The sequence below is a fragment of the Crassostrea angulata genome, chromosome 1 (assembly GCF_025612915.1).
Source record: "Crassostrea angulata isolate pt1a10 chromosome 1, ASM2561291v2, whole genome shotgun sequence".
Lineage (NCBI taxonomy): Eukaryota > Metazoa > Mollusca > Bivalvia > Ostreida > Ostreidae > Magallana > Magallana angulata.
The window spans coordinates 24,724,928-24,744,156 of record NC_069111.1 but is presented as its reverse complement, the minus strand read 5'-3'; the positions used below and the strand labels follow the sequence as shown (position 1 = coordinate 24,744,156).

Below are 19,229 nucleotides of genomic sequence, written 5' to 3'. Positions count from 1 at the left end.
ACACATGGACAGAAAAATATTTTTCTTTTCAAAATAAGTCCACATCAATAAACAATACATTGTTTGAAGATTGCTGATCAATGCTTTCTACCATGTTAAAAACTAAGATGCATGTATATTTTAGATCCATGTTAATATTTTAGCTCCATGTCCAAAGTACTCGTATATTGATCTGTTTCCATGCTATTTATCATTTATTCTATTGTGAAACGTTTTGAATTATGTTTTAAAAATATATGTACCATAATTGTTGAGCCAATAAAATATTCACTCACAAAAAAAAAAAAAAAAAAAAAAAAAAAAAAAAATCATTCAGTTTTGAACCCTGAAAAAAAAAGAAAAAATAAACAATACAGCTGAGATAGTGAACTTCAACAAAAACTAATTAACATGTAAAACTATTTTTTCTGTGGGTGAACATTTTTGTATTTTGATATACATCTTGCAACAACAAATTATCTGAAAAAGTTATAGTCTTTGCCTTTTACCTATTTACACTGGCAGAATCTATCTCCTTATTAGGAGATAGAAATATTTGAAGCAAATAAAAATATTTAAAATATAATTTAAAATTATTTATTAAATTATTAAAAACATAATGAGTGTGTTAAGGAAAGAGAACCGTTTCATTTCGTCCCTCAATTGATTGGGTTTATTAACATGCCTATTATGCATCAATTGTAAACACAACAAACTTCTGAAACTTAAAATTATTGAAAAAATGTACACAGGTTTATTTGTGATTTTCCCCAAACATGCAACATTCATGTATTTCATTTATTTATATAAGCGAATGTCAAAATTGTTACACAAGCCTACCTGTATTGATGTTCGGGGCAAATATTCATAAGGGGTGAGGTAATGCAGTACCCTGGCTTTTATGAAAAGTTTGCACAAATTTTGTTTATTACATTCAAATTAAAATGGCTTAAATGACTTGGAAAACTGCTTAGTTGCCCATTATTACACATATACTTAACAAAGCAATCGTTCAAAAGCGTACATAAAATCGGACCAAGCAGCTTTAAGCTGAAACCACAAAATTTTACAAAAAATAATATCCCACAGAAAAATACAATTACAGGTGACACTTGATGGCTCGAATTTCGATCCCTCCAAGTTCTTGATCTCTCAAAGTGAACTCACGGTCCCGATTTTTTTCTCTATATAATTAAGCAAATTAACTCTTGATCTCTCAAACTCCGATCTCTTGAAGTTCTTAATCTCTCGAAGTAAAACCTAGATCCTTTATACATATTTAATTGTTTTCTACTCTTGATAACTCAAAGTGGTTGCTGTGTACACGCGCGATAAAGCGTATAATTATACCGCCGCGTGGACCTTACCTGGACGGTTGAGTTAACTTCTGGGGGCTAGCGTGGTAGTGTTAATTAGTTCATTACGTAAGTGACACTACCCCTTGCTTCCTTCAATGGGTAGATCAGTAATTTATAATTGATCTATTAATTTCAACAACTTGTGAAAGTAACGGTAAACCGCTCTTTATTTAAAATATTTTATGACGACACGTTCCTCGAGCATCTTTTTTGTATCTCCTCATAATAAAGATTTCCAATAAAAATTATTATTTATAATCATTTTTAAAATGATTTAGAATTTTTACTTTTTGCATTTGTAAACCTAGATGGCCGAGTGGTTAGAGCGGTGGCCGCACACTGCTAGAACTGCAGGTTCCATGGGTCGTAAGTTGAAACACCATCTCTGGCTGTACAAATCAATATATAAATTTTTATATCAGCAATTCAAGTGTATTTTCAAAAAGATTATATAGGAAATTGCATACTCTAGCTAGTATTTTGCAGAAATTCCTGGTAAGTTATCCTAATTTTTTGCAAGAAAGCTTCTCAAAGTAGTAGTAAATCAATAACAAATTCCTGGAAAAATTGAGGAACGTGTCATCTGACCTTAAGAAAACATAGTATACTTAAAAGTTTTTTAACATAAAAAAATACACTTAATAACCACACAAATAAGTTCTCTATTGTTTAAATTGAAGTAATGTAGCAGAAAATACGAATGAAATCATGTTAGACTATCCTTCAATGTTATAAGTATAAACTTCCGGCTTATATAATTTTAGAACCAAAATGAACGAAACAAAAAAATTCGGGATTTTTTAAACTTTCGATTTCTCGAACTCTTGATCTCTTGAAGTTTAATCATGGTCCCCTGAAGTTCGAGTTATCGAGATTCACCTGTATACAGTACTGTGACAGTCATAGGTACCTGACATTAAAAGTATTTGTTTTTATAGGAAGATAATTTCTAGTTATTATCAGAGTACAGGGAATTATCTTGATATAACAAGAAAAATTTTTTTAACGTCAGGTGCCTGTGCACACTGTAGATAAAAAATCAGCAAACATCTAAGAAATCATATCCCTGCTGGATTCAAAAAAAGAGATAAAGTAATTTCCAAAAAAACCCAAAACTCATATATCACAAATATGTACATTGTCAAGTAAGGTTTTAAAAATGTACGGTACAGGTACCTCCAATCCATTTATGTATTTTCTATACTATGGGTTCAAACTTGAACATGAAACTCTTCTTAGGGATAAGATACTGTGTATTATATATTTGAAATTTTATAGGGATTGTCAAATTGATGAACATATAAGTTGATTGAGTTCATGATTTGTATGGTTCTGTTGAGACGGTTTAGTCGCACATGTCTAGAGCATTAAATTGTTATCAAATTGCACGTTGGCTCAAATGTCTATTCTCTCAACTCTTAGTGTTCATTCAGCTCCCCCTGAACCTTCCTTTGTCTCACACCTTGCTCCTCCTCCAAGTCTTTTCCTTTCTGACTATCCAAAAGAATAACTTCCTCCTCAAGGTCTCTGTCTTTCTTTTCTTCCTTCTTCTCCCTTTCCTGTTGTGTCCCATCATCTTTGGTGGATTCAACACCTGGTCCATCCATTCCCGTCGGAGAATTCTGCTCTGATTCACTCTCATATTTTTCTTCAGATTTCTCAATGTTCTAAAAATAAAATTGTTACCCAGTCATATACAATTCTGTATGATTCTAGTCAAATGTAAATACATATAAGAAACAAGAGAAGAGCTTTCAATGTGACAGCAAACCGGGTTTTCTTTTGTGTGAACAGTATTCATAATCCATTTATCAACCCTGAATTGATAAACACAACCCACCCAGAGCAATGGTGTACCCTATATGCAATAATCTGCGTGAAAATGACTAAGGTCAACAGCTGGTATTTTTTTTTCAAATTATAAAAATCAGAATACAAGTAATATGCACAGCACTAATATATGTACAATTGATCTGCAAAACAACAACTTCCTATCTTGAAAACTGTAGGAGGAGTTACTGTAGATTCCTTTCTTTACGAAAGTACTTAATTCCGCGATTCCGTGTTTTTCTATCAAATCGCGAGAACATAAAATCCCGAATGCATAAAGTTTTATCAAAGTTTCATGTAGTTTACATATGTCCAAAAATTAAAAGCGAGATTTTGAAATTCGGGAGATGGATTTTTTGCGATTTTACGTGAACATTAATTCCTCGCGTTTAATTAGGAATTTACAGTCTCCATACAATAAGGGTACCCTTTTGGCAGCCGCCCGCCATTTTCACCATTACAAAAACCGGATTTTCCTTAGGAAAACCTGGTTAATTAATTTAATAACCATGTTAAAGGGGCATGGTCACAGTTTTTTTCAATCTGAAAATTTATTTTCTCAGTTTCTAATACAGAGTTGGCACAATGCTCAAGCCACATTTTTGTTTAATTACATTCGTTGTATATATTGACAAAAGCTTTGTTTTCCATAGATTTTTCTATCAGCAAGTTCATTATGAACATAATTTAGCAGTTTTTAGCTCACCTGAGCTGAAAGCTCAAGTGAGCTTTTTGATCACTTTTTGTCCGGCGTCAGTCCGTCTGTCTGTTTGTCTGTAAACTTTTTACATTTTCGACTTCTTCTCTGGAACCACTTGGCCAATTTCAACCAAACTTGGCACAAAGCATCATTAAGTAAAGGGGATTTAAGTTTGTTAAAATAAAGGGACACGCCCCATTTTTAGGGGAAATAATTAGGATTTATTGAAAATTTGGTGATATTTTTTAAAAATCTTCTTCTCAAAAACCATTTGGCCAGAAAAGCTGAAACTTGTGTGGAAGCATCCTCAGACAGTGTAGATTCAAGTTTGTTCAAATCATGGTCCCCGGGGGTAAGGTAAGGCCACTATGGGGGGGGGTCAAAGTTTTACATAGGAGTATATAGAGTTCAACTTTAAAAATTTACTTCTCAAAAACCATTTGGCCAGAAAAGCTGTAACTTGTGTGAAGTATCATCAGGTAGGGTAGATAGTTTGCTCAAATAATGGTCCCTTGGGGTAAGGTGGGGCCACAATGGGGGCAAAATTTTTACATAGGAATATAAAGAGAAAGGACGAGTGCACTTATGGGCCCAGGTAAAAAGTGAAAAAAAAATGAAGATTCAAATTAAGCATTTTTTTACATAACCTCACCTATTGATATCTAATCCATAAGAATCAACAAGTTTTAGCGCTGAATTTACTGTACAAAAAACGCACGAAGCTTTACAACATAGTAGGGGTCAGCTGAAATTCGTGATTTTGTATAGTAAATCGATGACGGGCATTAATTTCAAAGCCTTTGTTTACTGTAGGCCTAACCAAGTACAAACTTGTGGAAAAGAAAAAATACGCATTATACATTTAGAAAACTCCTGTGTAAATAAGAAGTTTGTACTACATTAGGCTGGTACCTAAAAAATGAAAAATGTATGAAAATGTCAAGGTTTTTCCTATAGCAAGCGAAAGCCATTACCAGCGTGACCCATGTTTGAACCCACTCATGGAATAAATTATTTTTAAACAATCACATGGTTTCTATCCAGGTAGACGTTTGTCAAATGTGCTCACTATAAAACATTGACACGTTTTAAATCGCTTTCCTTCAACTTTGTATGGTCAGGAAAGTTTGTTTGATCACTATGGTAATATGCAACTTCAAAGCTTTATTCAATTTTTTTCAGATGTAAAATAATGCATAAAGTATAATTCAGCAACGCGCCAATTGATCCACCAACAGAACAATGTTGATTTAAATGTCTCCTCCCTCTGATATAAATAGACACAATTCAAGTAGGTTCAGTTCGATTTTTTCGGATTTAGATTATTTATATGCATCTAAAAACCTCAATTTTTATACTGTATGCTAATTTTGGTAAATTTAAGTGTGCATAAGTATCCAACAGTGCTGATACATGTATGTATTTCAACAATGAATCAGGAGCGTGCAGAAAACTGCTTTTTGAAAACTTTCAAATACCTATCAAACTAGATCATGTAATCAGATCCTGTCCTCAAGCACCTGTGGTTTAAATTGATATGCAATATGTGGGCCCAATACGTAATACGTTAGGTACATGAGAATCAGAAGTAAAATGCGAAACCTGCGGCTATGACTTGTGTTGACTTTACACAGTGAAATTGCAAGTTGCAGATGGGAGGTAATATAACACGAAAAGTAGGTGGATGGGACATTGTAAACTATACACCGGTAAGTTTCTGACACGTGATGGTGCAACATGTACATGGTACGGAAGGTCAACCCTCTGCAGGGAATTACCTGGGGGAGATCTAAAAAGCTGAAAAATCATGAAAAATTAGCAAAATATCAAAGGGTTAAAATCTCATAAAAACCAGTATGTAGAAAATTTTACAGGTTTTGACTAGTAATTTTCTTTAGAAATGGTGACTGGCCTTATATAGAGTGAATTAAGGTACCTCACTTCACCCACACTTAAACTTTTTAAGACACTACGTCACAAGATGGCGATTTAAATGTTTTATTAAACTGTTTATATCATTCGATTGTGTTGTATAACGTCGTATTTTTTTGCCTATTAGACTTAAAAAATACCTCTTATCCATTATGATATTTATCATAATCAAGTAATTTTCTGCTGATTTGAGAAAATATTTCAAGGTGTAGTGAGCCACCTTAAAGGTATTTGTGCTGAATGGGAACTGAGGAAGTTCTAGTTACAGAGTTCAGAAGACACACATCCATGACTACAATGAATTGTATAAAAAAAACTGTCCCATGCCACCTAAACAAGTTCACTAATTATTGAGCATAATTTGCGTTTAACCTCACATACTTCTTTGGATTCAACCACATGGGACACTTTAGAAGACACAGTCTGCATAGCTTTCAAAATCCTTGCCATCTGTTTCTCAGTTTCTTCTAGTCTTGTTTGAAGGGCTCTCATTTCATCAGTGCCTGTAAATAGACATATAGCCATTACCATTGATAACATTTCTTAGTTTTTTAAGATTCACCAGCTTTCGTATTTCCACAATTCTCCAATTTTTATGCTTTACACTTACTGATGCTCTTGTCATCTGCTTTGGACAATAGGTTTTCCAGCTCTGAGAGTTTAGCACTGCTCTCCCTCAGTTCATTCAGTGATGCCTCCTCTATTGTAGAGCTCTCTTCTGAAGTGTTAAGACTTTTAGTCTGTACCTGCCCATTTCCTGGCTTTTTGTTGTACTCTCCTTTACTGCTCTTGTTGAAGACCTGAAACACAACAAGTTTTATGTATATACCAAAATCTATGATACAGTTGAAATATGGTATCTCAAAAACAGATATCTCGAATATAATAGATATGTCGAAGTGATTTGTAAGTCCCAACCACTTATACTTTAAGTAATTTACCCTGGATACCTTGAATACTCAAATTCTCAAAGTTTTTAACCAGTCCCATCTAGTTTATGATAACGAGGTTTGACTGTATTAGTACCTGTATTTCCTTTAAATTTAAAATATATCACCTAATTCCTTTCATATGAACATTTTTCAAGAGTCAAAATAACAGTAGCAAACAATTTGTTTGTGTTTTCTTTTTTCTTTTAAAATAAAAGATTGTGTAGAATATTTGGATTTGAAATGAACAAGACTGAGCTCTCTCTCTCTCTCTCTCTCTCTCTCTCTCTCTCTCTCTCTCTCTCTCTCTCTCTCGCACGTACGCACAAACACACGCACGCAAACACACACACACACACATATTTAATATGTAGATCTGAATGAATTATCATACTTTGACCAGTGTATAAATGAGGTAACCAATAATTCCAACAGCATACACTGGAAGTATCATTCCCATCATGCCTCCCCGACCACTGCTTCCTGTTTTTGACTGCTGTTTCATGTCTGCTGCATGTCTCATCCCAGGGTGTGGTCCATGCTGCTGTTATGTAAAAAAAACATAGGTTATCACAGATTACAAAGCTCACTGCGACAAGGCATCACCTTTATGAGGCGTCACCTTTATAAGACCACCTTTATCATATTATATGAAAATCATAGTTAATGATCTTGGATATTCATCGATACTGTTATGACACAATATCTTATATCACATGTTCAAAAATTGTTTGATAATCATATGTTCATTTCATACAATGTTTATCAAAACAATAATATAAAATATACAATATTGAATCCTATGATATATTGAATCCTATGATACTTACAATATATATCATATAACACTGTAATAAATAATGATGCAATATGATATTGTAACATATGATTGTATTTGATCACATAATACAATATCATAATAACATAATATACATAGGATACAATATACTATATTATGATACAATACTATATCACATAAAACATCACAATATTGTAAGATATGATATTTTGTTTTCCCTTGGACTGAAATGTCACATTTTCATTGGTTTAAACATAGCACGTGATTGCCTCATATATCTCTATATTTGTTCTGTGAGAATTAATATTAGGCAATATGGCCGTCATTGGTCAACGCTTCGCTTACTCATTTCGACATTTCATAGTATTTAATACATAAACCGCATGCCGCAAGTTCTTTAAGTATTTGGAGTAGTTGCCCTTTGAAATTCCTAAAATTAGAGTAGTTGCTCTTAGAATATTGACGTCACATTGTTTTGTCTGGAGCAGAACAAAATGGCAGCGTCAAAATTTGCTCAAATCTCTGCAGAGAAAAGGGAGAAAACATTTAAAATTTTATAGCAACAAAACATTGTAGGTAAACATGGGTGAAGCAAAGATTTTTAAAGAGTATTTGAAAGGTGAGATTGAAAATTTTGAAGAGTTTAAATGAGTTAAATTGGACGAGATGTTTAGCATCTTGTACATGGCTGTGCCATGATCATCACTATTTGTGAATAAATATGTCGCTTAATAGTCTTTGGGAAAACAAAACACTTATTAGGTTAGTTACTGACTCACTACGGAAATATATTGGGTTGATCAATCTCATAGACGGCTCGGCTTCGCCTCGCCATCTTTGAGATTGATCAACCCAATATATTTCCGTAGTGAGTCAGTAACTAACCTAATAAGTAATAATATCATATAATATAGTGTAATATTGTATTTTATGATATTGTATCATATTTGATACATAATATGATATATAATCATATGATACAATATAATTTGACACAACATTATCAGGGGTTTTCCTTGCTTAGTTTTGAGTCTGTTAACCGGACCTATACCCAACAAAAAAATACCAATATTTTCCCAAATCCAGACCCATTTTTCCCAATCAAGTCAATGCAAGTGTCAATAATTTTAAATATCAAAACAGGTTCTGCTGGTATTTAAAATGCAACTTCAACAGCTTTTTTCCTTCATTTTTCACCCCTGCGAATGTTTGGAATTTTTTCTTTGTCGTTTCTAAGTATGTAATAAATCCAGAGGTGCTCGAATGAAAGTTCACGAGACTTCACCGAGATTTGTTCAGTTCCTGTGAAATTTCGAGCGGAAGTATATGTGTTCAGATAATATTCTCAAAATATGTAAGAATTGGTCAATTTTCATATCATATCCTACTTTGATTTATGTTAAAACATCAAAATCTTTTAAGATGTATGTTTAATTTCACCATCTAGCGGTGATTTAAATTAAACGATGATATTCAGAACAGAGTTATCGTTCGTGTTCAACCACGTGTAGAGTGGTTGAAAATATAAGCATTGGGTTGCTAAATAAAATCAAAGCAATGTTTGATGCTTGTGGTGTGCAATACCATGATTAAAAAAAAATAATGGGTGAATGTTTTGCATAAAAACTTAGTATATCGAGCCATTTTCAAGGAACATTCTGCATAAAATAGTATAGTCTCTTTCAATATTGATGTTATTACATGTACTAGGTCAGGCGCGGATCGAAAATTAATTCCTAGGGGGGATCCCTACTACGCATGTTAATTGTTGCAACAACAGAAAAAAACTTATTTTTTTGTATTGTCACATTTATTTCTAGAACACATTTTATTCACCATTAATGAAGATAAAGTTTAAAATCAATATACGTCTAGAATTTGTATTTGACAACAAGTACCTACTAGTAGATTCAATAAAATAGACTATTAACACGAGGCATGATTTTTACTGCGAAACTGAAAGGGTCAAATAAAACCACGTGGTCTAAAATTTAAATGACAATAACATTCGCAGGGGTGTTTTTGTTTATTACTCAGCTTTAAATAATGGACCAACTATGGGGCGACTTCATTGACACATATTTGCTTTCCGTAACTTCGCCAGAATTTCCTCATATTGTGCATTGATTTCAACCGATATTAATTGCTTTTATATTGCTGGTTTTTAAAATTGGTATTTTATACCAAAAACATAGGTAATCACAGATTACAAAGCTCACTGAGACGAGACATCACCCTTATGAGACTTCACCTTTATGAGACCACCTTTATCATATTTAATGAAAATCATATTTTATGATCTTGGATACTCATGGATTCTGTTTTGACATAATATCGTATATCATCTGTTAAAAAATTGTATGATAATCATAAGTTCATATGTTAATCAATACAATAATATAAAATTAAATATTGCATCCTATCATATTTACAACATATATCATATAATACAATAAAATACCATAATAAACAATGATGAGATATGATATTGTAACGTATGGTATGACATTGAATTGTGTTATACGTTATTGTATTTGATCACATAATACAATATCATAATATATAAAACAATATAGTATTATATTACAATATCATATTACATAATACATCAAAACATTGAAACATATGATATTATATTGTATAATATAGTATGATATTGTATGATACTGTATCATTTTTGAAACATAATATGATATTGTATCATATAATACAATATAATTTGATACAACATTGTATCATATCAAATGTAACAATATTATGTGATAAAGTAAAATATATAATACAACATTACATTATACGTATTGTATCATATGATACAATAATATATTTTACAAAATCATACAATACAATATCGTATGATACGATATTATATATTGTTTTCCCTTGGACTGAAATGTCACATTTTCATTGGTTTAAACATAGCACGTGATTGCCTCATATATCTCTATATTTGTTCTGTGAGAAATAATATTAGGCAATATGGCCGTCATTGGTCGACGCTTCGCTTACTCATTTCGACATTTCATTGTATTTAATACATAAACCGCATGCCGTAAGTTCTTAAAGTATTTGGAGTAGTTGGCCTTTGAAATTCTTTAAAATTAGAGTAGTTGCCCTTAGAATATTGACGTCACATTGTTTTTTATCTGGAGCAGAACAAAATGGCAGAATCGAAATTTGCTAAAATCTCTGCAGAGGAAAGGGAGGAAACATTTAAAATTGAATAGCAACAAAACATTGTAAGTAAACATGGGTGAAGCAAGGATTTTTAAAGAATATTTGAAAGGTGAGATTGAAAATTTTGAAGAGTTTAAATGAGTTAAATTGGACGAGATGTTAGGCATCTTGTACATGGCTTTAGGTAGATCATCGCTATTTATGAAAAAATATTTCTCTTGATAGTCCTCGAGAAAACAAAACACTTATTAGGTTAGTTACTGACTCACTACGGAAATATATTGGGTCGATCAATCTCATAGACGGCTCGGCTTCGCCTCGCCATCTATGAGATTGATCAGCCCAATATATTTCCGTAGTGAGTCAGTAACTAACCTAATAAGTAATAATATTACAGTATCATATTATACAATTTCATGTGATATAATTCTATATTACAGAAACTAATATCATATTATACAATATCGTATCATAGGATACAATATTATATTTTGCAATATCTTATGTAATAGTATCATGTGATAAAATAATAAATTAATTATACTATATTATATTATACAATATTGTATCATAATATACAATACTATACATAACGATATCATGTTACAATATCATATCATAAAATATAAAAAAAAATTGATTCAATATCATATCGTATCATATCACTTTTTATAATATTACATATGATATTATATTGTATCATATTAAACAATATTGTTTCATACCATACAATACTATATCATAGGAATCATGTTATATCATTTATCAACAAACACACCTATCTATCGAGCAGGTTTGAGTGAGGTCGGAGATTTCTTTAACATCCTTGATAATGGAGATCAGGCTCTGCATCTGAAGCAACCTCTGCGTTTCATTTATAATATAGTTAAATCAACTATGCAAGCTATCATCTATAAAACATGTGACCTGTTCCAAAAAAACTAAACCTCATCCAGCATCCGAAGCCTATGGCTCAGATTCAGCATTCAAGCCTGTCAGGTGCATCAGTATACAAAAGACGCATCTCCATGCAAGTTTGGTGAAGTTCAGACCAGTAATAACTAAGATATTATCATCAGAGGGCACTAGCAATTAAAACCTTAACCTGCTCCAGCATCTGCAACCTAATATGGCTAAGGCCAACATTTTTTTATTTTTAGGTTTACAAACAACCAAATGATAAAGTTCCGTAGGAGGAGGAAATTAAAAAAAAAAAAAATCTCTTTTGACCTACAATTTTCTTATTTTTAGGTTTACAAACCCCAAAATTGTAAAGTTCTGTAGGAGAAAATAAAACTTTTATGACATCATCTTTATTCTAATGATATAATGATTGACAACTTCATGATAGTGGTGTGTAACTGCATCAAGTGTAGCATGTGAAAAGTATGTCAACTGTGTAACATATCACTGAAATAGTACAATAGAATATCAGACATACAGCTTTGATATTACATGTACATATAGCAATGTCAGGGGTGTGCAATTACAAAATTTGGCCACAAAGTTACTAGCCCAAGATTCAAAGTTACTAGTCAGATTATTGTCGGACGTGTCAACATATCATTTTATAAAAAAAACCCTAAATTTTATGTACATAAAGTCATAATGTTTTCTCCTGTATGATACTAGTATATAATTATTAATATACAAAATATTTATTACTTTCATGTTTTCTGCAGTAGACTAGTTAAAAAATATTCAACTTCATTGATTTCTCACATTTTATTTACAAAATTGGTTTGGGTGTTTTAATGTGAGAAAACTCAAACATAACATTGTGAATGTGAACAGACTCTATAAAATCACTGCAACTATATGTGTGCATGTATTTTATTGTTGAATTTCCATGTACAAAGTACAACTATGCAATTAATTATGTAATGGTAAGTTTTGATTGAAAATAACGGAAAATGCACAAACAATAATATGCAAAATATGATTTTTTTTAATTCACGAGGCAGGTCACTTTAAAATGTGTTCATGAGAATAGTTACTGCAGAAATTTATAATATCTCTAATACATCTCTCTCTCTCTCTCTCTCTCTCTGTAAAATAAATTTTTAAAGAAGCCAATGAATACATATGCCAATTCAACACAAAAAGAAAGGGAATCATTTTACAGCGATGTACTTGAAAACAGCTGCACATGTAACTATCGAAGCCATGTTCAGTGAGGTGTGACTATCTCGTCTAGCCACTGGTCAACACTGTCGGTAAAACTTCAAAGTATGAAACTTACAGCAGAGTGTTTGTAGAAGCTTCTCTGAAGAATGTAGCACGAGAAAAAGATGCGTACGAAATTTTTAGGCTATCATGACACAAAAAGAGCAGATTTTATGCCTCTTTGATAACAATGACGATACACTTTTCCTACTAGGAAAAATTTGCTGTCGGGGAGAAAAAAAAAATCTTTTTTGTAATTTTATTTTTTTTCTAAAAACTCAGAAAACCGAGCGGCGGGTTTGTAAACCTAAAAATAAAAAAATGCTGGCCTAAGATTTAACATCCATGCCTGTCAGGTGCATCTGTATCATAAGACACACCATCCATTCAAGTTTGGTGAAGTTAGGACCTGTATTAACTAAGATATATTTTTTAGCATCCTTGATAATGGAGATCAAGCTCTGCATCTGAAGCTTCCTCTGTGATTCATTCATATTACAGTTTAATCAACTATGCAAGTTTGAAATAGTACTATTATCTATTAAACATGTGACCTGTTCCAAAAAACTTAACCATATCCAGCATCTGAAACCTATGGCTCAGACTCAGCATTCTAGCCCATCAGGTGCATCAGTATAATAAAACACACCATCCATGGAAGTCTGGTGTAGTTAGGACAAGTAATAACTAAGATATGATCATCAGAGGGCACCTGTTTCAAATACTTTAACCAGCTCTAAAAACCTTAACCTCCCCCAGCATCCGAAACCTATGGCTCAGATTCAGCATTCAAGCCTGTCTGGTGCATCAGTATCATAAGACACACCATCCATGCAAGTCTGGTGAAGATAGGACAAGCAGTAACTAAGATATAATCATCAGAGGGCACCTGCAACAAAAACTTTAACCAGCTCTAAAAACCTTAACCTCCTTCAGCATCTGTAACCTAGAGCTCAGATTCAGCACCCAAGCCTGTCTGGTGCATCAGTATCATAAGACACACCATCAATGCAAGTTTGGTGAAGTACGGACCAGCAGTAACTTAGATATTGCTATCAAAGGGCACCTGCAACAAAAACTTTAACCTGCTCCAAAAACCTTAACCTCCTCCAGCATCCAAAACCTATAGCTCAGATTCAGCACTCAAGCCTGTCTGGTGCATCAGTATCATAAGACACACCATCCATGCAAGTTTGGTGAAGTACGGACCTGCAGTAACTTAGATATTGCTATCAAAGGGCACCTGCAACAAAAACTTTAACCTGGTCCAACAACCTTAACCTCCTCCAGCATCTGAAATTTAGGACTCAGATTCAGCATCCAAGTCTTTCAAGTCCATAAGTAGGTCCAGATGCATCATCCATGCAAGTTTGGTGAAGATAGGACAAGTAATAGCTTAGATACAGGACCTGCAACAAAAACTTTAACCAGGTCCGGACGCGGACGCGGACGCTGACGCCGAGGGTATAGCATAAGCTCCCCCTGACTTCGTCTCGGTGAGCTAAAAAACTAATTTATCAGTCAATAATTGTGCCAATTAAATGCTAAAACTATCATAAAATTGTAAATCTGAGTTATTTACAAAATTAAACAGTTTCTTTGTACATGTATAATAGTTGTAATTGGGTCAAAGGGTAGGACTAATAGATAAAAATGCATAAATTTAATTAACTTTCACAAATTGGAAAACTTTAAGAAATTTGGAGGAAAAAAGTATTTTCTTTTAATCTTTGAATGTACGTGTGTGTTTGCTTCAATTTTATTGCAGTAATACTTATTATTCAAAAATTAAATTAAAAATCTGTACATATCATTGTTACATCATAAAATGAATGAAGTCTTCCAAACTTCTCAATAATTTCTGTGGGGGAGAAGTAATAAAGTCTAAATTTTGCTGTAGGTTAGTCCTAAATAATAAACTAGTAGTACGTTTGTGTAATTTTCCCAATTTGAACAGTTTACGCGTCAATTTTCCCAATTCCACGGACCCTGGACCCAGTTTAAAAACAGTAGGAAAACCCCTGATTATATCAAATGAATATATAATACCATGTGATATAGCAATATATCATAAAATAATACAATATCATAGCATACAATTTTATATTAATAGTATCATATATAACTTTTTACAAAATAATGATATAATATTGTATCATATAAAACAATAGTGTATCATATCATACAATACTATTACTTATTAGGTTAGTTACTGACTCACTAAGGAAATATATTGGGTTGATCAATCTTATAGATTGCCATGAGATTGATCAACCCAATATATTTCAGTTATATATTTCCATTATATATTTTTGCGAAGCTGAGCCATCTATGAGATTGATCAACCCAATATATTTCTGTAGTGAGTCAGTAACTAACATAATAAGTGTTTTGTTTTCCTGAGGACTATTAAGCGACATATTCATTCACAAATAGCGGTGATCTACGCAAAGCCATGTCCAAGATGCTTAACATTTCGTCCAATTTAACTCACTTAAACTCTTCAAAATTTTCAATCTCACCTTTCAAATACTCTTTAAAATTTTTGCTTCACCCATGTTTACTTACAATGTTTTGTTGTTATTCAATTTTAAATGTTTTCTCCCTTTCCTCTGCAGAGATTTGAGCAAATTTCGACGCTGCCATTTTGCTCTGCTCCAGACAAAACAATGTGACATCAATATTCTAAGGGCAACTACTCTAATTTTAAAGAATTTCAAGGGGCAACTACTCCAAATACAGTACTTTAACAAGAGGCCCAGGGGCCACATCGCTCACCTGAGCAACAATTGCCTTAATTCTGATCAAATTAGCATTACAGTATCAAAATATCATGACAACTGAGTACAGTAGATCGTGCTAAAATAAATTGAAAATCTGCCAATTTTTATCCACCTCTTATTTTTTGGTAAATACTAAGCCCCTTTTGTTTTTGTACCTCTAAGGTTTTTCTCTATTCCTATATACCCCCCCCCCCCCCCCCCCCATTTCGTGGCCCCACTATTCTCTAGGGAATCATGGTTTCATCAAACTTAAATCTACCTTTAATCTCATACTGTGGAATCATTTAATTTCATGGGGGTCAATTTTTGTGGATTGCTTAAATTTTACAGGTTCGAGGGGACGTAATTTCGTGTATTTTCGTATACATACAAAAAGATTATGACTTTATAGCCTTAGTTTATTAGTTTGTGGGGGTGTATATTCGTGGATGAGAGGTAGCCACGAATTCCACGAAAATTGAGCCACCACGAAATCTAATGATTCCACAGTAACCTGTGCTTTCACACTAAGTACTGAGTTTTGGACCAAAAAACTTTCCCAGAATATTTTTAAAGATTTTCTCTATATATTCCTATGTAAAAATTCAAACCGCCATCACGGTCCCGCCCTACCACTAGGGACTGTGATTTTGCAAACTTGAATTTACACTACCCGAGGATACCTCTCCACAAGTTTAAGCTTTTCTGGCCAAATAGTCTTTAAAAAGAAGATTTTGAATGATTTTCTCTATATATTCCTATGTAAAATTTCATCCCCCATTGTGGCCTCACCCTACCCCTGGACTATTATTTAAACAAACTTGAATCTATATGATCTGGGGATGCCTCCACTCAAATTTGAGCTTTCCTGGCCTAATACTTTTGAGAAGAAGACTTTTAAAGATTTTCTCTATATATAAGAATGTATCCCCCATTGTGGCCCCGCCCTACCCCCAGGGACCATGATTTGAACAAACTTGAATCTACATTATCTGAGGATGGTTACACGCCAATTTGAGATTTCTTGGCCAAATAGTTATTAAAAGAAATTTTTTAAAAGATTTTCTCGATATACTCTTATGTAAAAATTGATCCCCCAATTGTGGCCCCACCCTACCCCCGGGGACTATGATTTAAAGAAACGTGAATCTACACTACCTGAGGATGCTTCCATTTTAGCTTATCTGGCCTAATAGATTTTGAGAATAAGATTTTTAAAGATTTTCTCTATCTTTATTCCTAAGTAAAACTTGATCCCCCAATTGTGGCACCACCCTACCCCCGGGGACCATGATTTGAACAGACTTAAATCTACACTACCTGAGGATGCTTCCATTTTAATTTCAGCTTTTCTGGCCAAATAGTTTTTGAGAAGAGGATTTTTAAAGATTTTCTCTAAATATTCCTATTTAAAACACGATCCCCCTATTGTGGCCCCACCCTACCCCCGGGGACCATGATTTAAACAAACTTGAATCTACACTACCTGAGGATGCTTCCACTCAAAGTTGAGCTTTTCTGGCCAAATAGTTTTTGAGAAGAGGATTTTTAAAGATTTCTCTATATATTCCTATTTAAACCACGATCCCCCTATTGTGGCCCCACCCTACCCCCGGGGACCATAATTTAAACAAACTTGAATCTACACTACCTGAGGATGCTTCCACTCAAAGTTGAGCTTTCCTGGCCTAATAGTTTTTGAGAAGAAGATTTTTAAAGATTTTCTCTATATATTCCTATGTAAAACTTGATCTCCCAATTGTGGCCCCACCCTACCCCTGGGGATCATGATTTGAACAATTTTGAATCTACACTTCCTGAGGATGCTTCCATTTAAATTTGAGCTTTTCTGGCCTAATAGTTTTTGAGAAGAAGATTTTTAAAGATTTTCTCCATATATTCCTATGTACAACTTGATCCCCCAATTGTGGCCCCACCCTACCCCTGGGAACCATGATTTGAACAAACTTGAATCTACACTACCTGAGGATGCTCCCACTCAAAGTTGAGCTTTCCTGGCCTAATAGTTTTTGAGAAGAAGATTTTTAAAGATTTTCTCTATATATTCCTATGTTAAACTTGATCCCCCTCTTGTGGCCCCTCCCTACCCCCGGGGACCATGATTTGAACAAACGTGAATCTACACTACCTGAGGATGCCTCCACACAAGTTTAAGCTTTTCCGGCTGAATTGTTATTGAGAAGAAGATTTTTGAAAAATACTAACAAATTTTTAATAATTCTCAATTATCTCCCCTTTAAAAAGGGCGTGGCACTTCATTTGAACAAACTTGAATCCCCTTCACCTAGTGGCGCAAATTTGGTTGAAATCTGTCCAGTGGTTCTTGAGAAGAAGATGAAAATGTGAAAAGTTAACGACGACGACGACAACGACGACAACGACAGACAACGGACAAATTGTGATCAGAAAAGCTCACTTGAGCCTTTGGCAAGCTAAAAACTTACGGCATGCGGTTTATGTATTAAATACTATGAAATGTTGAAATGAGTAAGTGAAGCATCTGTTAACGACGGCCATATTGCCTAATATTATTTCTCACCGAACAAATATACTGTGGTTTCATCAATATTTGTTGAATACCAATTTTCGGGGATTTCACTATTTAGCTGATCCACGAAATTGAATGTTCATCGAAGTGCAATTTCTATTAACATTTTGTATTGATAGGGTCATTGGCCACCAATTTACCTATCCTTGAAACTGTGATTTTTACTTTATCCATGAAAATTAATACCCTTGAATATTAATGATACAACAGTAGAGATATATGAGGCAATCATGTCCTTTGTGTAAACCAATGAAAGTGTGACATTTTCAGTCTAAGGGAAAACAATATATCATAGGAATCATGATTACATTGTTTAACAACAAACACATCTATCAAACAGGTACCTCTGAGCGAGGTAGGAGACAATGGAGATCAGGTTTTGAATCTGAAGCTGCATTTGCAATTCATTTATTATATTATAGCTAAATCAGCTATGCAAGCTATTATCTATGAAACATGTTGCCTGTTCTAAAACATACGCAATCATAGATTACAAAGCTCACCGAGACGAGGCATCACCTTTATGAGGCATCACCTGTATGAGACTACCTTTATCATATTATATGAAAATCATACTTTATGATCTTGGATATTCATGGATACTGTTTTTACACAATATAGTATATCATCTGTTAAAAAATTGTATGATAATCATATGTTCATTTCATATGGTATTATAAAATAAAGTGTTTATCAATACAATCATATAAAATACAATATTGCATCATATCATACTAACAATATATATCATAATATTTACATTCACTTTCTTTCCTCCTATTAAATTGCATTGATAGATTTGAGTGATATTTACACATAACACAGAAGACCCAATCACCAAATCTGGTGCGCATAAATGCAATCAGTCTTCCTTCAGAACATGACTGACTCTCCTCTCGACTTCAAACCGGATCACGACCTGATATTATACTTGGGCTGATTAATATTTCATGGATGTAAATATTTATTTAAGATTTAAATGAATTCAATTGATTAATTTCTTAGTATACCAAAAATAAATCCATCAA

The 19,229-nt window shown here is 33.3% G+C and overlaps 1 protein-coding gene across 2 annotated transcripts in view; it reads right to left on the bottom strand.

Annotated features, from left to right (window-relative positions):
* Positions 1-560: 560 nt before the first annotated feature.
* Positions 561-19,229, bottom strand: part of LOC128156203 (resistance to inhibitors of cholinesterase protein 3-like) — a 33,666-nt gene continuing 14,997 nt past the window's right edge. Inside the window, exons 3-6 of one of the 2 annotated variants that reach the window (XM_052818255.1) lie at positions 7,123-7,272; positions 6,410-6,599; positions 6,181-6,302; positions 561-3,004 (exon numbers count right to left, since the gene is read on the bottom strand). In XM_052818255.1, the coding sequence (XP_052674215.1) occupies positions 2,756-3,004; positions 6,181-6,302; positions 6,410-6,599; positions 7,123-7,272 (711 nt within the window). In that variant the 3' untranslated portion in view covers positions 561-2,755. The remainder of the gene's footprint in view (positions 3,005-6,180; positions 6,303-6,409; positions 6,600-7,122; positions 7,273-19,229) is intronic. The other variant, XM_052818265.1, reaches the window with a different exon arrangement.